Here is a 25,142-nt window from a genome sequence, read left to right on the forward strand (position 1 = left end):
GTCAAAGGTGACAACTTCCGGAAAAACTGACACCCCCTCCCCTTTCTATCCGCCCCTTCGCGCCTCTTCCGACTGTCACTTAGCTTGGAGGCAGGAGGCGTGCGTTGGGGGAGGGGCGTGCCGAGCGAAGGTAGGAGTGGAGGACACTGAGCTGCTGAGCCACAGCGGGGCTCGCGGGTGGGCGGTGGGGCCCAGCTGCGGCGCAGGTTGCGGGGTTGGCGGTGGCGGCTCTTCTCCAAGACATCTTGAAGCTGGAGCCTATTGCTTTCTAGCAACGCTGACTGCAGTTGCAGAAACTTTTCTGCGCCGTTTTTCTCATCCGTTTTACGGAGATAGTAATTCTCGTCCTTCCTGTAGCACTTTTGTGAGGTTCAAATGGTGTGGTGTTCCTGAGTGCACTTGACTGAAGCGTCAGCTGTTTTCATAAGAACGGGCCCGCTTTTCCCAGCCATTTCCAACTCTGCGGTGCCCTGTGCAGAAAGACGTTCAGTAAACAAGTGTTGAGTGACGAGCGCGCTGTAACGGGACAGGCTTCGCACGCCGAACCCGGGGACGAGGGTCCTTAGCTTCTCCGACGACCCCAGCTGGGTGGCCCTTGGGACTCGGGGTTTTGAAGCTACTGGCTACGAAGTCGGCTAGCTGGGACGAGGGTAAAAATAAGTACCCAAGTGACAGTAGCCGCTTTCACTTGAGGGTCAACCAAAGCGCGTACGCTGCCATTGAATTCTCACGACAGCCCCATTAAATAGTATCTTTCATTATACTAATAAGCATGGAAGCATAGAGAAGAATTAAATAGCCTGCCTAAGGTACACAGTGGAGGCGCTAGCTGCAGTACAAACAGAAGGGTTGTACTCAAAAGAGAAGTGAACAAAAGAACAGAAGCGGTGGTGACCTCTCTTGCCATCATCTAGGAGGGGAAAAAAACCTTTAGGAGTTGCAGGCTGAAACACATTATTTTGTTTTCTTTTTAATGAAACACTTACTAGATTATTGTTTTTAAATTGTTAACATCTACCTGTATAGATAAATAAAGAAGGAAAATAAGACAATGTCTCTATACTGAAAGCAAAAAGTGGACACTTAAAGTGTTCTATTAAAACTGAGGATTTAAGATTTTCCAGATTACCAATGAAGACATATTCTATATATTAAATTCTACAATGAGGATTTATAAGATACATTTGTGAACTTTCACTTGCAAATATTAACAACTGGAATTTTTGCATTTACCCAAATTAGTCTGTTTCAAAATTTGTCTTTTCACTATTATAGCTGTGTGTATTCTTCTCTCTTTTCAATATTATAATCTTCAAGCATTCTTTCTCAGATCAAAGGAGACGTCTTTTTCCTTTCTTTGAGGAAATATTGAGAACACGATTTTTTTAAGAAGTTCCAATGATGACAATACAAAGATTAATAAGACATTCTCCTACCTCTCAAGTATCTCACTGTCCAGTAAGGGGACTCCTAAACATACACAAATATAGTATAATGTAGCCACATAGGGAATAGTGAAAGGAAATTCAGAGAAGACTTCAGGAGAGAAAGGTTTTAGAGAATAAATCTGACCTGTAGAATAGAAGAAAGAAGTTCTCACTGCCATTTTCTTATTAATTCTTCTAGCATATGGTTGGTTCCAAAGTCATTGCTGCTTACAGTATATTATGCTTAAAACTTTAAAAAACACTCTGGTAATAGTATCTTTGGTCACATTGTTTTGTGTATACTTAAAGATATTTTCTCTTTTTATTTTGAAACGTGTATGATTTTTAGTTTTTTTTTTTAAAAATGGAGCCCTGTTCCTGTGACACTTTTGTGGCATTACCTCCTGCGACAGTTGATAATAGGATTATTTTTGGAAAAAACTCAGATAGACTCTGCGATGAAGTACAAGAGGTTGTTTACTTTCCAGCTGCAGTGCATGATAATTTGGGAGAACAGCTTAAGGTAGGTGAAATACATGTTTTGTTAGCAATGTGCCTCTTTAAAATGATCGTGGATGGCCATGTTCACCATTAGCTACCAATTGGCAGAAGGCTACAGATGTTCAAATTTAAGAATTTAAATTTGAAAGATAATTTGAATAAAAAGTCTTATAGAAAAAGTTGAAATAACAGTAACAAAACTGTTAATTCTTTGATTAAATATTTCAGTGTTTTTTATGTGCAAACATGTTAGGGTAAGGGGTTTAAAGTCAGCTGTTAAGATTTGGTCAGTGTCTTATAGGAGCTTATTGTCTACTATAAGAATAGGTTGTATTTGCGACTAACGCCACTCTAAGGTTAAGTAAGCAACATGCTGTGGCTACAGAGGAGGCATTTAAGTCAGACTAAGGATCAGGAATGTGTCCCTAGGAGTTGGTGTTTCAGCTGGAATTTAATAGACAAAAAGAATCTGGGTGGCATAGAATTTAAAAAGTTATTCCAGACTCTGGAAATAAGTTTTATGATTCATCAAAAAAAGGTTTACAAGGCCCCACAATAGCACTATTAACATGCATTTTATGTAGTCACTTGTATTATACACATTACTTAGAGGATTTTTTTTTTTTTTTTGGCAGTAGTGGGGTTTGAATTCAGGGCCTTGCACTTGCTAGACAAGTGCTCTACTGCTTAGACCATGCCTCCAGCTCCTTTTGCTTTAGGTATTTTTCAAATAGGAGCTCACCATTCATGCCCAGGGCTGGCCTGCACCAGGATCCTCCCATTTTTGCTTCCCAAGCTGAAATAACCATGCTCAGCTTTTATGGATTGAGATGGGGGTCTCACAAATTTTTTGCCTCCTAGTCTTTCCTCCCAAGTAGCTGGGATTACATGTATGAGCCACTGGTGTATGGAACTTAAAGTGAGAGTCTCATATTATTTTTTATTGCTAAGGTATGTATTTTTGGATTCCATTTTACTGATATTTTAATACTAGGATATATGAACTATTAGTTTTTTTTATACTAAGCCATGGTTTTTGTTTTTTTTTTTTTTTTTTGGTGGGACTAGAGTTTAAACTTACGGCTTTGAGCTTGCAAAGCAGGTACTCTACCACTTGAGCAACACCTCCAGTCCTAGGCATTTTTGTTGTTATTGAAATTGTTTATTCATCTGGGATACCAGTTCAACTTTATCGCTGCATATTTAAATCTTTCCTATCTAGTAAACCAGTGGCTGTCATTCTTTTCATTGCTATGGACATACCTGATAAGCCACTTCCACAAGTGACATAGGCTTCTCTTGGATTTACAGATTACCATATGGGTACTTACATCACTAATTAGGAGACACTAGGCATTGAAGTTGAAAGATGCTTCCTTAGTCTTCAACTCACACTAATTGTCCTCTTACAAAAAGATTTCAAGATTTCATAACTAGCAGCCATCTCTCTCCTGAGTTTCTAAACCAACTCATGTTCATTTCTCTGCCTGGCCATTATAAAACCTTACATTTTGTTATATCTTAGTTAATGCAGAAGTCTCAGTTTCTTGAAAGTAAGCTCTATACTGATTCATCTTTGTAACATATTTCTTAGCAGAGTACTTTATAGTAGGAAATGCTTACCGAATACTTGAATGAATAAATGCTTTAGAGTTAATTCTGAATGTTTTAAGTTAATGCCTTTAAGTCGAAAACTTTAATTTAGTTATATTTTATTTATCTCCCTCATAAAGGTCATATATTGTGAATGATGCTTTAAGTTCTGGATTTTGATAACTTTTCAAAATTTTTGTGGTCGTTGTATAACTCTTTCTTTTACAGTGTACTTATATAGAAATCGACCAAGTTCCTGAAACTTACGCTGTTGTCCTTAGTCGCCCAGCTTGGTTGTGGGGGGCAGAAATGGGAGCCAATGAACATGGAGTTTGCATTGGGAATGAAGCTGTATGGGGAAGAGAAGAAGTTTGTAATGAGGAAGCACTACTAGGCATGGACCTTGTCAGGTGATTTTTTTCTTTTTCTCTTTTTTTTCCCCACTATAAAACTTGTCTAAAATTTAAATTTTGTAGTAACATTTACCTGTTTTATTTTCCTATTTTTTGAACATTGATAGTTTATAGTTTATGTCAAAATGCTTCAGAGTATCAAAATCCAATTCCTTGACTCTCAAATATCATTAATTGGGAGAAGAGTAGAAGTTGGAAATTATTATTCATTGAAAGTACCTAATGAATTTTATCACATGATAAACTAATTCTCACAATAGCCTCATGGAATTTATGTTATTATCTTCACTTTACAAATGAGATATCTGAGGTTCAGAGATAAAGTAACCTGCCAATAAATTACTAAGAGGAATTTGAACATTTGACTCCAAAAACTTTGTTTTCATTATCCCAAACTGACTTCAGAGGGAAAAGTTTTAAGTGTTAGATTTCATTTTCTTTGTTAACTTGCAAGAATTTTTACTTTGAATGTAAACCCAAATTCTTGGACTGTAGAGGAATGGCTCAAGCAGCAGAGTACCTGCCTAGCAAGTATAAAGCGTTGAGTTCAAATCCCAGTATTGCAAAAAACAAACAAAAATAAATTCTCACAAGCATAAAATTAAAAAAAAATTTAATTTTAATCTATAACTTCAATATTTTTATTTTAGACTTGGTCTTGAAAGAGCTGATACAGCTGAAAAAGCCCTTAATGTCATTGTTGATTTATTAGAAAAATATGGCCAGGGTGGAAACTGTACAGAGGGTAGCATGGAATTTAGCTATCACAACAGTTTCCTGATAGCTGATAGGAAAGAAGCCTGGATTCTGGAGACTGCAGGGAAGTACTGGGCAGCAGAAAAAGTACAAGGTACGGACAACTTTTTGTAATTTAGTTTGTTTTACAATGAATAAATGTTCTTTAGAGCATAGCCTTGTGTTCAAACAATCACATGCTTGATTACTTACCTCGTGGATCTTCTGGTTTTACTTGGGCGATAAAATACACAAGAAAATAGGTTAAATGGTGCATGAATGATACAGGCACATAGTTGCTGTGAACATAAGAGAAAGAAAAGGCCGTTGTGAGCCAGACAGGCCTCATGAAGTAAACCTTGAGCTGTGGAGGATTTGAATGTTATTTTCCAAAATAGGTCATTACCAGTTGTTTCTTTAATAACTGGTTTTTAAATATTCTGCTTTACATGTTTTGTTTTGCATTTTATTTTATATATTTTATGTTTATTAATAAAATGTTAATATATAAAATTCAGTTTAGTCCATTTTCTTATGCAAATTAAGCTGATTACATCATAGAACACTTTATTTTATTAAATGTGTTACATGAAACAGAAATGAATAAATGCATTCTGTTGAAAAGTCTCACCTGGTCATGCAAAATGAACACTCATTGAGTCTGATTATCCAGTTGTAGATTTAACTTAGCCACTGGTTTTTGTTTCTATTAGTAAATGAGACCAAGACCTAAATTGTTTTGAATGTTTCCAGCATGAAATAATTTGTCTCAGATGATAGATATGCCAGCTACCCTGATCTGATTGTTACATATTGTATGCGTGTACTGGAATGCCATCCTGTATAGCATAAATTTGTGCAATTACTATGTGCCAATTAAAAATATATATGTATATATTAGCTTTAAAAGGAACTAAGCTATTAAACTATAAGGAATTATCTATTAGATGGAAAATTCTTCACTGTCTTTTGGTTCTATTATGACTTAAGTCTTACTTTTGTAGTGAGACTGTCCCAAGCATGGCTTCTTTAGATAAATAACTAACTTAGTTGATTTATACTTGACAGATGGTCATTTTAATCACTTTGGAAAGACCAACTTTTCATTTAGCATCTTGTATCATCTATTATTATCTTTTTAAAAACAGACTTTTATTATTTTTTGTATTTTAGTTGAAAGTTTTAACTTAATGCCATAGTATTTTTGGAAGCTTTGCCTTTCTGTTCATGATTACTTAAAAATAATGCATAGAAAAGGAAAATATGTAGAATATATAAAGAACACTCAAAACTCAATGGTAAACAAGTCAATTAGAAAATGGGCAAAATATATGAAGAGACTTGTCACCTAAAAGGATAGATATCAAATAATTATTTGAGATGGTGTTCAATATTATTAGCCATTAGGGAAATGCAAATGAAAACACAGTGAGATATCACTATAACTCTATCAGAATGACTAAAATAAAATAATGGTATTACCCGCTGCTGATGAAAATGTATACTAAATCATTCATACATTGATTTAAAAAATGTATTACCAACTACTATGGAAAACAATTTGGCAATTTCTTCAAAAACTGAATGTAACTAACTCAGCACTTAAACTCTTATGCATTTATCCCAGAAAAATAATACTTACATTCATACAAAAACCTGTACATAAATATTTATAGCAGCTTTTTTCCATGATGACTTAAAACTGGAAATAACTGTTCATTTCCAAGTTAAAGGATGTCTGAGTTAAATAAACTGTAATATATCCATTCTATGAGATACTGCTCAGCAATAAAAAGGAATGAACTGTTGATACATACATAACCTGGATGAATCTTTAGAGATTTATACTGAGTAAAAAATAACATTCTTGAATTTAGAGAAATAGAGAACAGACTAGGGGCTGCCTAGAGTTAATGAGGAATTAGCGATGGGAGATAAGTGGGTTTGGCTATAAAAAGACAACATGAGGGATCCTTGTGGAAGTGAAAGTGTTTTCTTTGGCTCTGTCAATACCAACGTCTGGATTGTGATATTATACTACAGTTTTACAAGATGCTATCATTCTAAAATACATTGTAAATATAAAGGGTACACAGTATCTATTATTTCTTAAAAATGCATGTGAATGTACAATTATCTCAAAATAAAGTTAATCTTAAAAATGAATTCATCTTTTAGACTATGTAGCAGATGTACATGGCACAAAATTTAGAAGTCTGTATTTACATTTAAATAGTGACTAAAAACCATAATGTACAGGTAGGCACTTTATGCTAAATGTGACTTTTTTATCCCTTTCCTTCTTTGAAAATAGAGGGAGTTCGTAACATTTCTAATCAGCTTTCTATAACAACCAAGATTGATCGGGAACACTCAAACATGAGAAGCTATGCCAAGCAGAAAGGTTGGTGGAATGGCAAAAAGGAGTTTGATTTTGCTGCAACATATTCTTATCTCAACACGGCCAAGATGATGACTTCATCAGGCAGGTACTGTGAAGGCTACAAGCTTCTGAATAAACATAAAGGTAATTTTAGCACTTAAATACAATTATCAGAATGACAAATTACATTTTTGTAGACATAATATAGATGTGATAAAATCTGTTTTGAAGAATTATACTTAGTAAAAATGTAGATTTATTAAAACTGAAAGCATTGGGATATTATAAGCTATGCTTGAGAGGTGTAAAATTATACAAGGTAATGATTCTTTGTGAAGGTCAAGTACAGATTCTTTTTTTTTTGGTACTGGAGTTTGAACTCATAGCCTTATGCTTGCTAGGCAGGCACTCTACCACTTGAGCCACTTCACCAGCCCCAAGTTCAGATTTTCAGTTTTCAGAAACTTTAAAAAATTGTTGTGATTACTTTTCTTAGACTTCATGGGAACATGGAGACAGGTTTCTTTGTCTATTGCTGCTACTCCTTTCAATAGTTATTGGTTATTTTCTTACTACAAGAGTTATATCTAGATCTTCCACTTGAGAAGACAAACTGAGCAAATAACAGAATTCTTCCTTTGCACTTCAAAACTTTACAAAACTTAATAAAACATTTAATCATTAAAGGCATACATATGGCAAGGCTCAAATATAAGAAGAGCTGGCAGCTCAGGCCTGTAATCCTAGCTATTTGCAAGGCTGAGATCTGGAGGGTTGCAGTTAAGGCTAGCAAGGGTAGGGAGTTCATAAGACTCCATTTCAACCAATAGCTGGGGACAGTGGTATGCACCTATCATCCCAAGCTACTGAGATCTGGAGGATGGTTGCTCCAGATCAGCCCAGTCAAAAAAGTTTTTGACCCTATCTCAATGGAAAAAAGCTAGGTGTATTGGCTCACTCTTGTCATCCTGGCTACTGTAGAGAGCGTTAAATAGGAGAATCACTGTCCAGGCTGGCCTGGGCCAAAATTGAGACCCTATCTCAAAATTAACCAGAGCAAAAAAGGCTGGAGGTGTGGCTCAAGTGGTAGAGCACCTGCCTAGAAAGCATGAAATCCTGAGTTCAAACCCCAGGACCACCAAAAAATAAATAAAATAAATTTAGAAAAAGAGAAATCACCAGATGACAGAAAAGAAGGGAGGACCCATAGTGTGAGCAAGATTTGAGGTGTCTCCACCCCATGTAATCCTGATCTCTGGGTAAAAGCAGGGATTATGGACCAGATGTAAGCCTTAAAGACTAGAGCTTTAATATCCGTGAAAGTGTAGGTGTCTAGGTAAAAGGGCCCCTTGGGAAACAGAAACTAGGAACTGGGCTCCTTACCAAGGCTACAGATCTGGAAAGTGCTATTCAGCTTCCTGTCTAGAGTCCTAGCCTGGTGTTGAGCTGCCTGCTTCCTCCTATGGGTCAATACAGTCTCTTACAGAGATTGAACTGTGAGCCACATATATTTTTTAGGCTCAGTTGGGACTACTTGTGTGGTGCTGAGAAATAAACACTGGTTTGGAATCAACAAACCACACATGATCCAACATACTTATATTTCTACACCTAGCATGTGAAAATTTGATGTGACACATGTTTAGATTTTACTCAGATTTCCTATCCAAACGGGAAATGTGCTATAATAAATTTACATGTAGCTGCCATAAAAACATTTAAATCACATGGAGGTTCAGATGAAAGGATAAGGGTTCTGCATCTTCTATGATAGTTTATACTGTCATGTCTTCAAGTTCATTGATCTTTTCTTCTGCCTTATCTAATCTGTTGTTCATCTCATCTAGTGGTATTTCTCTCAAATTGCATTCTTCATCTCTTGGAGCTCATTTGGTACTTTTTGTACATCTTCCATTTCTCTACTCACTACCTTCATGTTTTTCTTTAAACCTTTAGCACATTTATCATATTTGTAATAACTGTTTTAGCATTCTTGTCTACTCATGCCATCATCACTATAATTCTCAGTTTGTTTTGATGACTATTTTTCTGGTTTGAGATCAGTTTTTCTGCTTATTCACATGTCTAGTAATTTTTTTTCAGTATTGGGGATTAAATCCAGGGCCTCGTGCATGCTAGGCAAGTGCTGTACCACTAAGCTACAAGTACCCCAGTCCTCTAGTAATTTTTAAGTAGGTAGAAGGCATTGTGATTTTACTTAGTGAATGCTTTTTTGGTATTCTTTTAAACAGTGTTGGACTTTGTTCTATGGAATAGTTTCAAACTTTTAGACTTAGTTTTTAAGTGTTACTAGGGTAGCTCTATAGTAGACTTACTGTAGGACTAGTTTTTCCCACTTCTTGGATTTCCACTGAATTCCCTACACATTAAATGAGACCTCTCTGCTCCTGCTGTTGGGAGCTTGAACTGAAAGATTCCCAGTCTTCTTTCTTCCAACAAGTCAGACAAGTAGGAAAAATCCCTGTTATATTTTTGTTGTTTTCTTCTTTCTGTCTTGCTCCAGTTCCAAGATAAGTTTCAGTACTGAAACTGCAATTCAAAAATACTGAAATTGATGGAATGCAATGGAAATTAATGCTTAGAAGGAAATTTATAGCATTTAATACTTATATTGGCAATAAAAAGTCTCAATATTATAAATTTCACCCTAACAAACTAAAAAAAGAGCAAAATAAATACCAAGCAATGGAAAGAAAGGAAATTAATAAAGGTGGGAATAGAAATTGATAAAATTGCAAACAGCAAAATAATAGAGAAAATTGACCAAACCAAAAGGTGGTTCTTCAAAAAAGACCAATACAGATGATAAACTCTGAAACAGGAGGATGACACAAAGTACCAATGTCAGGAATGAAAGAGATCATTATAGCTTCACGGACATTTTGAAGATAATAAAGGAATACTGCAAACAGCTCTATGACCACAAATTGAATAGCTCAAAGGAAATGAACTAATTTCCTGAAAGTCACTGACCACCAGAACTTTCCTAGCAAAATATAGGTAGCCCTTATTTTAGCAGACACTTTATTCCCTTTCCTTTCCTACCCTTCCCTTCCTCCCCTCCCTCCCCTTCCCAGCATTGCATAGCATTGACTGTGGACTTCCCTGAGGCTACTGTAGTAACAAAATTGGGAAACTTACCCTATGCTACATCCTGTCTTCCAAGAGTCACCTCCCTCTAAATTTTCTTGCTTTTGTTAACTGTAAAGTTCTTCAGGTGGTTACTTATTGTATTATCCCAAGTTTACAGTTATGGGGGGAGGGTTGATCCAGTAGAAGCTTACCAAATTGAAAGCAAAGCTCCTTCCCATGACTTTTAGTATTCTATGATATTTTTTATTTATAAAAATAAATGTATTCACATGACCCAAAATTCAAAGATACACTAGAACATACAGGGAAGTCTCTCTTACTCTTCCTAGATACCCAGTTCTTTTTCCAATAGGCAATTCTTTATATACTCTCCCAGAAACAGTACATGTTTAATGAATATGTATATGCGTTCTCCCCCCCCCCACACTTCCTCTCTCAGTAGAATGCCATTCATATTTTTCTGCATGCAACTTTATTTATTTATTTATTTTGTGGTACTGGGGATTGAATCCATGGTCTTCCTCTTGCTAGGTAAGCACTGTACTACTTGAGCTATGCTCCCAACCCTATTTATTTATTTTTGAGATAGGGCCTCCCTATGTAGTCCAGGCTAGCCTTGAATTTGCTATGTAGGCCACGCTGGCTTCAAACTCTTCATCCTTCTGCCTCTGCCTCCTGAGTGATGCATGCCTGGCTATATCTTTTCTTTAGCTAGCAATATAAAATGCAAATCACTCTGCTTTAAAACGTATAGAACTTTACCTTTTTAAAACAAGTGCATCTTAATCTATTATTAATGTATACCTCCTTTATTTTTATGTGCAACATTTTAATCATTATATAATAAAGATTAATTGTATTAATCATATTTTAGCTAACAAATCTGTATTATTCAAGTTGTTTTTAGTTTTGGTTTTTTTTTTAAAGTTCATGTTTCTAGCCTTTAATAATTCAATTAATAAGAAAGGAATAATTTGTAAATTAAGCTTTAAAATAGAAAATTGATCCAGTATGTTATTTTTTCTCTCTCTTCCCATCACAATAATAAAAATAAATCTATAAAAGTCAAAATATTGAGAAATTTCTCAAAATAGCCTAATTTAGCAGTTGTTTTGTTGTTATTTTTTTTTAAATTCATTTATTCGTATGTGCATACATTGTTTGGGCCATTTCTCCCCCCTGTCCCCTGTCCCCTCTTTCTCCTCCCCGCACCCCCACTTCCAGGCAGAACCTGTTCTGCCCTTTTCTCCACTTTTGTTGAAGAGAAGACATAAGCAATAATAAAAAAGACATAGTGCTTTTGTTAGTTGAGATAAGGATAGCTATACAGAGAGATTCCTAGCATTGCTTCCATGCACAGGTGTATTACAACCCGAATTGATTCATCTCTACCTGACCTCCTCACTACTTCCCAGTCACCTTCCCAAATTGACCTCTGTCATTTTAAGGTTTCTGTATTAGCTCCTTTGCAGTGGGGACATCAACACTTTCAAGTTTTGGGTTTCCTTCCTATCCCCATTCTTCTGGTATGTGCTCTCCCCTTAGCGAGTGACCCAAGTCTAACAACATTACTGTATTTGCCCTAGATCTAAACTACACATATGAGGGAGAACATACGATTTTTGGTCTTCTGAGCCTGGCTAACCTTGCTCAGGATGATGTTCTCCAGTTCTGTCCATTTACTTGCAAATGATAGGATTTTATTCTTCTTCATGGCTGAGTATGTTTTTAGTTTTTTATTGCTAAAATTATATACTTTTTTTTTTTTTTGAGGTACTGGAGTTTGAACTGAGGCCTCACACTTCCTGGCAGGCACTTTGGCACTTGAGCCACTCCACCAGCCCTTTTTGGTGTTGGATATTTTTCAGACAGGTCTTGCAACCTGCCCAGGCTGGGTTGAGACCTCAATCTCTTGCTTTCTGCCTCCTGAGTAGCTAGGATTACAGGTGTGAACACTGGTGCCTGAATATGTTGATAGCTTATTTATATTTAAAGCCATGATTTCTTTTCTAGAATTAGTTTCTAGAAAAAGAATGTGAAGTCAAAATCTATGCATATTTTAAGGCTTTTGAAAAACATTGCCAAAATGGCCACCAGGAAAGCTGCATTAATTTAAATTTCTACCTATATTATTTGAGTACCCATTTTCTAATATACTTATCAATTTAGGATTATTTTTTCAACTTTTATAAATTTTGTAGGCAAAATTGGCCTTTATATGTTTATTTTATTAGATTATACATTCTTATATTTATTGAAAATTTGAAATTTTCTTATGAATTGCCTGTTTATTAACATCTTTTTCCTTCTTTTTTTGCAGTACTGGGGGTTGAACTCAGGGCCTTGCACTTGCTAGGCAGGTGCTCTACCACTTGAGCCACTCTGCCAGAACTTTTCGCTTTGGTTATTTTTGAGATAGGGTCTCATTTTATGCCTAGGACACTCTGGACCACAGTCCTTCTGTTTGTGCTTCTCTGTGTAGCTGGGATGACAGGTGTGCACCATAGGGCCCAACCACTGTTTGAGATGGGGCTTCTAGACCATCCCTGAACTGCAGTTCTTCCAATCTCTGCCTCCCAAGTGGCTAGGATTACATGTTTGAGCCACTGCACCTGACCTGGGTTACTACTAACTCTTAAAGAATAATTTCTAATGTACCTTCTCCCTTTGCTACCAGATAATTCCAACAAAATGACTTTTATTTAGATTAGTGAATGGCAGATAATTTCTAAAAGGCTCATTCTCCCAATAAAAATGTGACTGATATACCATCCTTCACTTGAAAGATGAAATGGTTCTATAAATCAATCAGAAAACTAGTCAGTGATAGATCAGTTGGTGATTGATATTTGCCTCTCAAGTATTCATTAAACAAATTTATTTAATGTAGTTAATTGGTAGAGAAAAGTTTGGGACAGAATATTTTTAGAATGATTTAACATTGTTTTCAAGGTGTTTAACACCTTACTGTATTTTAATTTCCAAAAGAATGTTTTATAATTTTTAAAAGCTTTCTACAATGTTTCTTAATGTTAGTCATTTATAAGTAGATTACTTCGAGAATCTGTTCTTCTCTTGTAGACAGGTATGTAGACCATGCTGTAGCATGCTATGCTAAAGATTAAACATTGCCATTGTAAAGGTGTGGTCAGGAGCAGTAGCTACAGCAACACCTGCTGCCCTCATGCTTATCAAGGACTGTACACTGCTAAGTGATTTACTTTCATTATCTTCCTTACGCAACCAAAGGAAGTAGAGACCATCCTCACTGTACAAGGGAGGAAATTATGTTTTCATTTATCTTCCCTAGGAAGCTGAAAAAAGGGGCTTGTGTATAGTTAAAGAGGCCATTTTAATGTACTTTTTTCTGACATTAAACTTGAAAAGACCAGGGCATAAAATTATTAGATAAGCTTAAAAAATGAAGACCAAGGGCCATGTGTAGTGGTACATACCTGTAATCCCTGCTACTCTGAAGGCAGAAATCAGGAGCATCATGGTTAGAGGCCAGCCTGGACAAAAAGTTAAACGCCATCTCAACAAACAAGGCATGGTGGTGCACATAGAATCCTAGCCATGTGGGAGGCATCTGTACAAGGATCGTGGTTGAGGCCCACCCTGGGCAAAAAGCAGAAGACTCTATCTAAAAAATAACTAAAGCAAGAAAGGCTGGGCAGCATGTCTCAGTTGGTAGAGCTCTTGTCTAACAAGTGTGAGGCTCTGAGTTCAAACTTCAATACTGCCAAAAAATTTTAAAAATGACCAATAATACATAGTTAAGATGAAAAGGAAAATGAATGTCAAGAATCCTAAGGTTTGGGGTACTTGGGCAAAAGGAAGAAAAACAAATAGAATTAATTATAAATTAATTAGCCACTACATTGAAATAATTAATTCTGTCACATTTAACTGCAAACTAACTGAATCACACATTTGAAATGCATACAGGAGTCTAGTAGTGGATGCATCTAGCAAGCTTATTTTTTCCATATGTAAAGAACATTTCAGCCAGCTTTCTGTGCTTTGCCAAAAAGAATAAATGTCTTTCCAATACTTTCATAGAAAATTGTCTACTAGTACATTATGGTTAATTTTTTCCTATGATTTTTCTAGATAGAAGAGCCTTCCTCTCTACTTTCTAACTATCCCTACCTGATAGCTATTAACTGTGCTGCATGTATATCCAAATTGTATCTCTATTCACTCATGTATTTTAAATAACTAGTTTAAATTGCTATGAAATTGCACCCTGTGTTTTGCATTCATTTTACTGAACCCTGCCACTGCAGTCTCAGTACTTATTCAATGCTTGCTAGTGGATTACTTATAGCTATCCTACTCAAGTGATCATGTAAATCCTCCTTTCATTTTAAGAATTGTAGGTTTTGAATACCGAAAACATTTTTATAATACCTGTATTATCACAGTGTTATGGTTCTGACACTGTTTTTATTAAAACTCACCATTTACAGGAGTTTAGACTTGAATCATTTTTAAATCTCACTAGGTGTTGAAGATATGTGCCTGATAGGTAGGTGTGGATAGTAGGCTTTTTGCTTTATTGTTGAGTTTATATATTAAGGGCTGTTTTTTCTTCCAGTGTTTTTCAAAATTAACAGAAAGATATGTCTCCTGAAAAAAGTTATCTAAAAATTCAGTAAGTTATTTTTCCTGAATTTGAAGTTATTGATATATTATGAAGAAACTAAATAAGAGAATATAAACTTGTATAAGTCTATTGCCATTAATACATAAAATAGTTGGTACCTTACATGATTAACTGATGGAAGAACACTAGGACATTTTATATGAGAGTCATTTTTAAAAAATTGGATACAGACTTATATTTGCTGTTATTTTTTTAATCCCCATATTATCATGGGATCTGCGGGAGGGGGGGGTTCTTCTATTTGTGCTTTCCCTTGCAGCTTAGATAACAGGTGTGAGGCACTGTGCCCAGCCATTGGTTGAGATGGGGTCTTGTGAACTTTTTGCCTTGGCTGTCCTTAAAGTGTGATCCTCCTGATTTCCACCTTCTAAGTAGCTAGGATTATAGACTTGTAACACTGTGCCCAGCCTTTTTTTTTGAGACAATTTCTCACTGTGTAGAGTTTGAGGCTGGCCTCAAACTCATGATCCTCTTGCCTTAGCCTCCCTTGAGTGCTATTACAGACATGTGCTATCATGATTGGCTTTTGATTCTCATTTTAAATGTGTTACTTCAAGTAGCTCTTTTCTGGTACCAATTTTCTTTTGATAATGAGAATTTCTTGTATTCATTCAAAAGAAAACTTTAAAATCTATTTTGAAGCTTCTCATAAAAGATTTTCAATGAATTGCTAACTGTGGTTACTACAGTTGAAATTGGATTAGGGGACTTTCACTTGTTCATATCATATGTCTATATCTATATATCTAGGCATATCTCCAATATCTGGGAAAGTACCTGTCATTTAATTAGATAACACATAAATATTTGAATGAATGAGAAACCAAGAAAAATCCCATCCTTGTTTTTAGAAAATTTATAATCTAATGACAGAGCTAGGACCAATATAGACAAAGGATCAAGATGCTCATGATGGAAGGGGAAAGGTCATGTTTCAGTTGAGCTTTAATTTGAGGGAGTTTTAATTCGATTCAGGAAGAGTTGGGAGTGATAAACTTTGCAGAAGAAAATGATATGTGAGAAGAAAACCAGGTTACTCTTATTGGGTAAGGTAAGGGTATTATTTTTTTTGTCATGAGGTCATTCTGAGCCACGTCTTTGGCTGTGGATGTGTATAGAAAGGATTGGAGTGGAGCTAGATGAAGATATCAATAGCTTTAAAAAAATTTTTTTTATGACATATTGAAAATGTTAATTTTTAATTTTTTTATTATTCATATGTGCATACAAGGCTTGGGTCATTTCTCCCCCCTGCCCCCACCCCCTCCCTTACCACCCACTCCGCCCCCTCCCTCTTCCCCCCACCCCCTCAATACCCAGCAGAAACTATTTTGCCCTTATTTCTAATTTTGTTGTAGAGAGAGTATAAGCCATAATAGGAAGGAACAAGGGTTTTTGCTGGTTGAGATAAGGATAGCTATACAGGGCATTGACTCACATTAATTTCCTGTGTGTGTGTGTTACCTTCTAGGTTAATTCTTTTTGATCTCACCTTCTCTCTAGTTCCTGGTCCCCTTTTCCTATTGGCCTCAGTTGCTTTTAAGGTATCTGCTTTAGTTTCTCTGCGTTAAGGGCAACAAATGCTAACTAATTTTTTAGGTTTTTAAATTTTTGGTTATGCTTTCCAAATACTAAATTCAGAAGTTCATAAAATAGATTTTTTGTATTTTCCTAAAAATTATTTAAAATAGTAAACTTTAATTATAAAAAACATAAAACAGAATATAAGCACACATAGTATTTCATCACATACAACAGATGCTTAAGCTTTCAAAGTAATCCAGCAGAATTGTGCTCAGCCAAATTCCATTAACCAATAATGTTTTGTCTTTTTCATTCCTTCACATGTTCCAATTCACAAAAGTTATTAATGTGAAGCACAGAAATTATTATAGGAAAAATAAGTTGTTATTTTATAAAAGAATGTCTTGTATAATATTGGAAACAAAGTACAATATTCTTTTTTTGGTTTTTTTTGGTGAGACTGGGTTTGAACTCAGGGCTTTGTGCTTGCAAAGCAGGTACTCTACTACTTGAGCCCCACCTCTAGTCCATTGTGCTCTGGTTATTTTGGAGATGGGGGTCTTACAAACTATTTACCTGGGATCGCCTTGGAAGTGAGATCCTCCCGATCTCAGCCTCCCAAGTAGCTAGGATTACAGGCGTGAGCCACTGGCATCTGGTTGGCAATATTCTCTTAATATATTTTATCATCAGTTCATTGCTGACTGAATATGTCTTTAAAAATTCTTTATGGACAATAGGATTGAGTGTATTTTTGCACTGGTGATTCCTTCTTAGGAAGATTTTTACTAATTAGAGTGGTTTTGAGACTTTGCCTATTGTTTAAACAAAAATATCTTTCTTTTGACAGTGGCATGAGTTTAGTTGCAGTTAGTACAAAGTTGTTTATGGCCAATCTCTTTAACTTATGCCAAAACCAATACCTCTCATTAAATTGTACTAGTAGAGAAACAAGTTTGTATTAGCATGACTATACATGCTAATTTGATTATATTAAATTCTTTTCCTAGGAAACATAACTTTTGAAACAATGATGGAAATTCTGAGAGATAAACCAAGTGGCATTAATATGGAAGGAGAATTCCTGACCACTGCAAGCATGGTTTCTATTTTACCTCAAGATTCCAGCCTTCCTTGCATTCACTTCTTTACAGGGACTCCTGATCCTGAAAGGTGAAGTCTCAAAATACTGTAAACAAGGAAAGGGTGGTGACATGTGGTAGAATCATTAGTATGTAGATGACTTTGTCAGGACAAATTTTTATTACACAGATAAGATAATAATTTTTTTATGTATTTCCCATTCAGATTTTAGTTTGCAATTTCCTTATTTGTATAACCATTCTCAATTTTTTTGGGAAAAAAAGCTTTATAGGTTCTTGTATGCAATTATCCTTACTCATCTTTCCCACAAATATATTTGATATTGTCAAGAAAAGAAAATAGATTCTTACTCAGATTTCAGATCTTACAATATTAGATGATTAATTATAATAAACAGGTTAAATGATATTATGTTACATTTACTTATGTACTCATGTCTAGAAAATTACATATGTAAAACAACATATCAATAGTTCAAGTTACATCTTTAGGACTTTTATAGCTATCTTGATTTAAGTCATTAGTATCTCTTACAAAACTTAATGCACATTATATGTAGAAATGATTTTATATTCACTATCCCTTAAAAATACTTTCAAAAAGATACAGTGAAGTAGTCCCCTTCGTAACAGTGGTGCTAGCCAGGCATGCTGGTACATGCTTTGTATTTCCAGCTCTTGGGAGGCCAAGGCATGAGGATCATGGGCTCTGGGCCAGCCCTGACAAAGTTAGTGAGACCCTATCTCAAAAATAAAATAAGAACAAAAGGACTGGGGGGCATGGTTCAAGTGGTAGAGCACCTGCCTAGTAAGCGGGAGGCCCCTGGGTTCTGTTCCCAATACCACAAATAAAAACAACCCAAAAACCAAACAAAGCAGCAACAACACACAAACAAACAGTGGTGCTGATTTTCACTCCAAGTTATAATCTTCAATCCATAACACTGAAGGTTGTTTTTACTCTAGGAAAAGGCAAACTCTTAGTTCACTGGCACTGTTTATGTGCCAGGCTCTCTGTTAGGTCTATGAGAATATAAAGCTAAATACTGCATTATCTCCTGCCCTAAACAAGAGCCAAGTGTACATGGGCGATGGGCATGAGCACAATTCATGGCAGGAACAGCTTAGTGTGTAGCCTCATTAATAGACATTCTAACTAGAGGGAATCTTGGAAGAAGAATAATGCTGATTTTTAAATGGATTTTGACATACCAATTTAATAAAGACTGTTTCTTCTAGATCTGTTTTTAAGCCTTTCATATTTGTGCCACATATTTCACAACTATTATATACCAGTTCACCAACATTTGAACTTGAAGATCCAGTTAAAAAGAGGCCACAATTTAAGATTAAGCCTGATAGAAGACACCCACTCTACCAAGAACATCAACAGGCATTGGAAATCATGGATAATAATGAGGTATGATTAGATTATATTCTTTGTTGTATCATTAATAGTTTAAAGTGAGATTCAATCCATAGTTTGAATAATGGACTGTTAGCTTTCCTTCCTTCATGTAAAAAAAATAGGTTTAGATGCTCAAACTATAGTAGAGCTGTATTTTTTTTTACCTTTGGCTAAGAATATAGATGTTGTAACTCCTAGAGAAACTTAGTATATTAAAAAATAGTACTTATTTAGCACTTATATACTATTTCATATGAATTATTTATTTAATGTTCACAACTACTTTATGAGGTCGGTACTATTATTATCCCCATTTTACTGAAAAGGAATCTGAGACTAGGAGTGGTTAAGTAGTTTGCTTAGTATATATCATACCAAAAATTACAAAGTCTCAGAAGGGCAGCTAATCTGATCTTTTACATAATGTTCTTAATCCTACAACTCCAACTAAAATTAATTGAAAGGGATTTAAGGCCCCATAGACTTTTTTTCTTCACTTATTGTTGTTTGTTTTCTTGGTGATTGCCATTCTGACTGAGGTAAGGTAGAATCTCAGTAGTTTTTGTTGTTTGTTTTATTTTTATTTTTTGCAGTACTGGGTTTGGACTCAGGGATTTCTGCTTGCTTAGGCAGGCGCTGTACCATCAGTGTAGCTTTGATTTGCATTTCCTTTATGTCAAGACCCCATAGACTTAAAACAATAAAGATGAATTGTAGTTTTACAAAAATGACATGTTCATTACTTTAAAACTGTAAGCATTATGGAAAAGCAGTATATCACTTGAAATCTCAGCTCAAGAAAAAAGCAGATGTATTTATTTTCTAGTATAGATTGAAAGACAGTTCTATAATATACCATGCCTCTTCAGTCCTCCTTATCCCTTCCCTTCCAGCCCAGAGAAAAGAATAAATATCGTATGTTCTCCCTCATATGTGGACATTAGATCAAGGGCAAACACAACAAGGGGATTGGACTATGAGCACATGATAAAAGCGAGAGCACACAAGGGAGGGGTGAGGATAGGTAAGACACCTAAAAAACTAGCTAGCATTTGTTGCCCTTAATGCAGAGAAACTAAAGCAGATACCTTAAAGCAACTGAGGCCAATAGGAAAAGGGGACCAGGAACTAGAGAAAAGGTTAGATTAAAAAGAATTAACCTAGAAGGTAACACCCACGCACAGGAAATCAATGTGAGTCAATGCCCTGTATAGCTATCCTTATCTCAACCAGCAAAACCCCTTGTTCCTTCCTATTATTGCTTATACTCTCTCTACAACAAAATTAGAGATAAGGGCAAAATAGTTTCTGCTGGGTATTGAGGGGGGGAGCGGGAGGGGGGGGAGTGGGTGGTAAGGGAGGGGGTGGGGGCAGGGGGGAGAAATAAACCAAGCCTTGTATGCACATATGAATAATTAAAAAAAAAAATAAAAAAAAAAATAAAAATAAAAGTAAAAAGAAAAAAAAAAAAACACTTGAAAAAAAAAAAAAAAAAAAAAGGAAATGGAAGGTCTAAAGACTCCCACAATGAAGAAAAGATTATCCATCTTATGTCTTTTCTCACCTATTTCTACCACCTGCTTATTATTCTTGCCTATAATTCTTTTACTTTGTCAGAGTATATACATTTACATTCTGTCTACATTTAAGTGAATTAATTTTCCTCCAAGTAATTACTATTGTTATTATTTTTACGTACTGGAATTTGAACTCAAGGGTCTGGTATTTGCTAGGCAGGCATTCTACCAAAAGAGCTCTATCAGACTTGTGATTTGCCAAAAATTCTTGCTGCTCCTACTCTATTTGGGACCAGTTTGTTTTCACTTCAGATCTGCAGTCTAAACACTGTCTTGCAACTTGGTGGCATAAAGTGAAGGCAAGAACTAGGAGCCCACTTTAGTATGCTGACTATGGTCCAATCCACGGAGCCAGAGGTATCTTCCATTTCCATGGGCTTGCCTAATATTCTCAATGCAGAACAGTGCAGTAAACAATGATTAGCCCTTTGGTTCTTTGTGCCTTTGTGACGGTCCCTTCGTGATATGTTACAGAGCTTCTACTCTGGTCCTTTACTCCTTCTTGACCAGCCTCAGGGGAGCCCTCATTGATCACGATAGCTTTCAACAAATTTCAGCTTTTTTTCTCATAAAACTGCTTCTGGGAGGAGAATTTTATTGTTTAATTTTTCTTCTGGGAGGTGGATTTTATAACTTAGTACTAAATACTTGTTAAATTGCTGATTGAGCCGGATGCCAATGGCTCACACCTGCAATCCTAGCTATTCAGGAGGCAGAGATCAGGAGGATCGCAGTTCGAAGCCAACCCAGGCAAGTATTTTGCAAGACCCTATCTCAAAAAACCCTTCAGAAAACCAGGGCTGGTGGAGTGGCTCAGGTGAAGGCCCTGAGTTCAAGCCTCAGCACCAAAAAAAAAAATTGCTGATTGACTTTTTTTGCAAATATTGAAAAAAGAATTAAAAGCTATTACTATGTTAGACCTTAATTAATTAGCATTGTTGGTTGACAATATAAAGTAGTGGAAAGATGATAGAATTTGAAGGAAGTGTACTGGGTTCTAGTGCTAGCTCTATAACTTTGTATTTAGGGAGTCAATCCTATTAGCTTTCTGTGTGTGTGTGTGTGTGTGTTATTGGGGTTCCAACTCAGGACCTTACACTGAGTTAGTAGGCAGGGACACGACCATCACCTGAGCCATGATTCCAGCCCTTTTTACTCTGGTTATTTCTGAGATACAGTCTTACTTTTTGCCCAGGCTGTCCTGGACCACAACCTATATTATTCTTCCCATGTCTGGGATGACAGACATGTTCCACCGAGCCCAGCTATTGGTTGAGATGGGATTTTGCCAGCTTTTTACCCAGACTAGTGTCTTCAGTCATTATGCTCCCGATCTCAGCCTCCCAAGTAGTTAGGCTTATAGGCTGAGGCACCCATGCTCTGCTCCGCTGCTAGTTTTAATGTGCAATTTTTGATTACTAGTGAGATTGAAAATCTTTTTATTTTTTTGGCGGCACTGGGGTTTGAACTCTGGACCTTATGTTTGCAAGGCAGGTGCTCTTACCGCTTGAACCACTCTGCCAGCCCTAGATTGAAACTCTTCTATGTTTATTGGTCATATTTCCTTTTAAATGACTTTGCCAGTTTTTCCTTAGCTTGTTTCTCAGTTGATTCTGGGTCATTCTTTCTGCTTGTTCTGCTTCAAAGAGGCAAAAACATCTGAATATTAATTCTGTTGTATTTTTTTTTTTGAGAAGGGGTCTTGCTGTTTTGCCCAGACTGGTCTCAAACTCATGGACTCAGGTGATTCTCCTGCCTCAGCTTCCCAAGTAGCTGGGACCATAGGTGCATGCCACCACACCTCGCTTATATTGTAGTTTTTAAAATCTCAGTTTATTGGTTGGCATTTAACTTTTTGTCAGAGGAAAAAATTTAAATTTAGTAAATTACATTTGTCTTTTGCTTTTTTTTTTTCATCTTTTCTTTAAGGCATCTTGATTTCATGCTTCAAGAGGCCTGCGTCTCTTCAAAATAAACTTAACCTCTATATTTTCTTCCAGTATATATGTCTTTTTTAAAGAAAATATTTAGTTCTCTAATCCATCTGGAATTTGTTTTAGGTATTTCATAAAGTGGAGATTCTAAGCTTGTTTTTCAAAACGGTAACCAATTAGTCCAATACTGTTTATAGACAAAATTCATTTTTCCCCACTGATAGGAAATACAGTGCTTCCTCAAGAAAATAATTATATACAATTTCATATTGATATTCATGTTAAGAATCTGTTTTCTGGCATTCTGCTCCATATTGATTAAATTTTTTAAGTTATGCTTACTTTCTAGTAACTTTTTTCTTATATGCAATATTCTTTTTTTTGACTCTTAAGTGACAATGATAATTGTCAGCAATTTAAAACTGCTTCTTTCTGGACTGGTTGTTAGACTCAGAGGCACAAACAAGGCTCTGGGGTTCAGCCCTAACACCACACTTGCACAAAAATTACTTTCTGTAAAGTTGTGGACCTTATTTTCCCTTTCTTGAAATGGGGGTGAGAAAGAAAATTTCTTTTTAGCTCCTTTTTCTCTTACACATTAATGTTCTGTTTCTTCAGTCTGACAGTTTTTTAAAAAATTATTTTTGGCAATACTGGGGTTTGAACTCAGTGCTTCATGTTTGCTAGGCATGAAGCATCCCACCCTAAAACTGGTTTTAAATATAGAAGATCTAAATTCACAAAAATATCTGTCTCAATTTTCAATAAACTTCCTCACACACAATTAGTATCAGATTTTCATTTGTCCTGTTTGTTTTAACTTCTCTTATTAGTCATATATAATTGTTCTTATATTTGCTACTAAAAATAAATAATATTTTGTTATTAATACATTAAAACTCATTCTAGAAAAATGACTTTTTCCAAAGAATTTAATTCCTTCTGTACCTACAGAATAGAAGGGGTAACTAAACTGGAAGTAGAAACGAAAATGAACAAACCTTCCCTACAGAGGTGGGTTGGAATTTAGTTAGTTCGTATGTGTGTACGCATTTACTTTTATTATTTTAATTGTTTAGGAAAAAGCCAAAACAATGTTGGACAACATGAAGAAGCTGGAGAAGGAACTATTCAAAGAGATGGAATCAGTCCTCCTAAACAAGCATCTTGATGTGGATAAAATTGTTAATCTTTTTCCTCAGTGTGCAAAAGATGAAATTAGCATTTATAAGTCGAATATTAGTTCTTAGTGATAACATGCATGGTTGGAAATCTTCCTCATAGATCGCCTTGCTAAACAACATAAACCTACTTTGAGCAAATCTGATTATTCCTTAATAGCATTCAGGTGATATCTAGACTATTAAAATTAGTTTTCTAAGACACTGAGAAACAGGGAAGAGGGAGAGAATGGAGGCAGGGGGCAGGGGGAGAAATGACCCAAACAATGTATGCACATGTGAATAAATGGATAATTAAAAAAAAGATACTGAGAAACAAAACATTGGACTAGAACACATAGAGTTATGCTATTTCTTTTAGTCACAATAACTGTCAATAATTAATATTCAATTCTGTACATAACACGAAGCATTAACATGATTCATGTTAATTATAATTGTGTTATTAGAATTCTGTAGTGCCCTCAAGCCATTTTTTTCAATTTTATTAAGAAGTCAGATTTCTTTTTTTTTTAGTAATGGAAAATATCTCAAATTGTGTTCTTGTGCTTTCAGCAAAAATGAACAAGAACAATTTTTAGATTTTTCACATTCTTTGTAATGACACTAACTGTATTTTGCAAATATACTTTTATTAAATTCAAATATGCTCTTTGTCAATAGTTGGCTGGCCAGTGAATTTGTAGCTGTATCATCTAGCCTCCCTCTTGCTGTCTTGGAAACCACTGATCTTTTGTCTTCATAATTTAGCTTTTTCCAGAATGTTCTGTGGTTAGAATCATACAGGATGTAGCCTTTTCAGATTGGTTTAACTTACTAGTAATATGCATTGAAGGTTCTTCTGTGTTTTTTCCTGGCTTGATAGCTCATTTCTTTTTAGCACTGATGAGTATCCCTTGTTGATGCAGCACTACTAAAGGACATTAGTTTTTTCCAAGTTTTGGCAATGATGAATAAACCTGTAAACATCATTGTACGTGTTCCTGTGTGGATGTAAATTTTCAACTCACTTTGGGTAAAAATAATAATTGCTGAATCATATGGTAAATGTATGTTTAGTTTTATAATAACCTGCTGAACTCTCCAGAGTGGCTACCATTTTGTATTCGTAGCAGTGTTGCTCCACATCCTTGTCAGCACTTGTTGCTGCCAGTGTTTTGGACTTTGGCCATTTTAATAGACCTGTGGTTGTTTTCATTTTAATTTGTAATTTCTAACAACATGTGACATTGAGTATCTTCATATGCTTATTTGCTATCTTAATATCTTCTTTGATGAGGTATCTGTTCAGATCTTTTGCCCAGTTTTTAATCAGGTGTTCATTTTCTTATTGACTAAAATGCTTTTTCTTTTCTTTTAATCATCTCTCCATGTGTTGAGATTCTGAAATGCTTTTAAAGACTTGTTCTTAGGTTAATGTCTCAATCTTTAATAAATACCAATGAGATATCATGCTGCTCTGTCCGCCCCCTGTATAGATCATATTATACTTTTACCATTGGTTTTAAGTTTCAACTATGCTGCTCTTTCAAGTCCTTCAATGTACCTTGAATGTACTGGCTTGCACCACTTATCCCATG

At 35.6% G+C, this 25,142-nt stretch overlaps 2 protein-coding genes across 3 annotated transcripts in view; one reads left to right on the forward strand and one right to left on the reverse strand.

Moving 5' to 3' along the window:
* Positions 1–25,014, forward strand: Scrn3 (secernin 3). 2 transcript variants are annotated; one of them, XM_020168884.2, is made up of 8 exons: positions 1–130; positions 1,777–1,950; positions 3,750–3,931; positions 4,585–4,784; positions 6,984–7,196; positions 17,370–17,532; positions 18,702–18,882; positions 23,461–25,014. In XM_020168884.2, the coding sequence occupies exons 2-8, from the start codon at positions 1,792–1,794 to the stop codon at positions 23,629–23,631; spliced, it is 1,269 nt and encodes a 422-aa protein (XP_020024473.1). In that variant the 5' UTR covers positions 1–130; positions 1,777–1,791; the 3' UTR covers positions 23,632–25,014. The 2 variants fall into 2 exon arrangements, with proteins under 2 accessions (XP_020024473.1, XP_073927229.1); XM_074071128.1 differs by lacking the exon at positions 23,461–25,014 and adding an exon at positions 20,700–20,915.
* Positions 17,472–25,142, reverse strand: part of Gpr155 (G protein-coupled receptor 155) — a 55,559-nt gene continuing 47,888 nt past the window's right edge. The window contains exon 16 of the mRNA XM_020168882.2: positions 17,472–17,548. Within this exon, the coding sequence (XP_020024471.1) occupies positions 17,500–17,548 (49 nt within the window). The 3' untranslated portion in view covers positions 17,472–17,499. The remainder of the gene's footprint in view (positions 17,549–25,142) is intronic.

This window comes from Castor canadensis, chromosome 4 (genome assembly GCF_047511655.1).
Source record: "Castor canadensis chromosome 4, mCasCan1.hap1v2, whole genome shotgun sequence".
In the NCBI taxonomy this organism is placed as follows: domain Eukaryota; kingdom Metazoa; phylum Chordata; class Mammalia; order Rodentia; family Castoridae; genus Castor; species Castor canadensis.

Bases quoted from the DNA above. Each gene is read 5' to 3' on its own strand.
- Scrn3 (XM_020168884.2), top strand. From the start codon at position 1,792: ATGGAGCCCTGTTCCTGTGACACTTTTGTGGCATTACCTCCTGCGACA. The intron at 3,932-4,584 runs GTGATTTTTTTC...TTTTTATTTTAG, and splicing joins CTAGGCATGGACCTTGTCAG to ACTTGGTCTTGAAAGAGCTG. The intron at 17,533-18,701 runs GTGAAGTCTCAA...TGTTTCTTCTAG, and splicing joins GGGACTCCTGATCCTGAAAG to ATCTGTTTTTAAGCCTTTCA.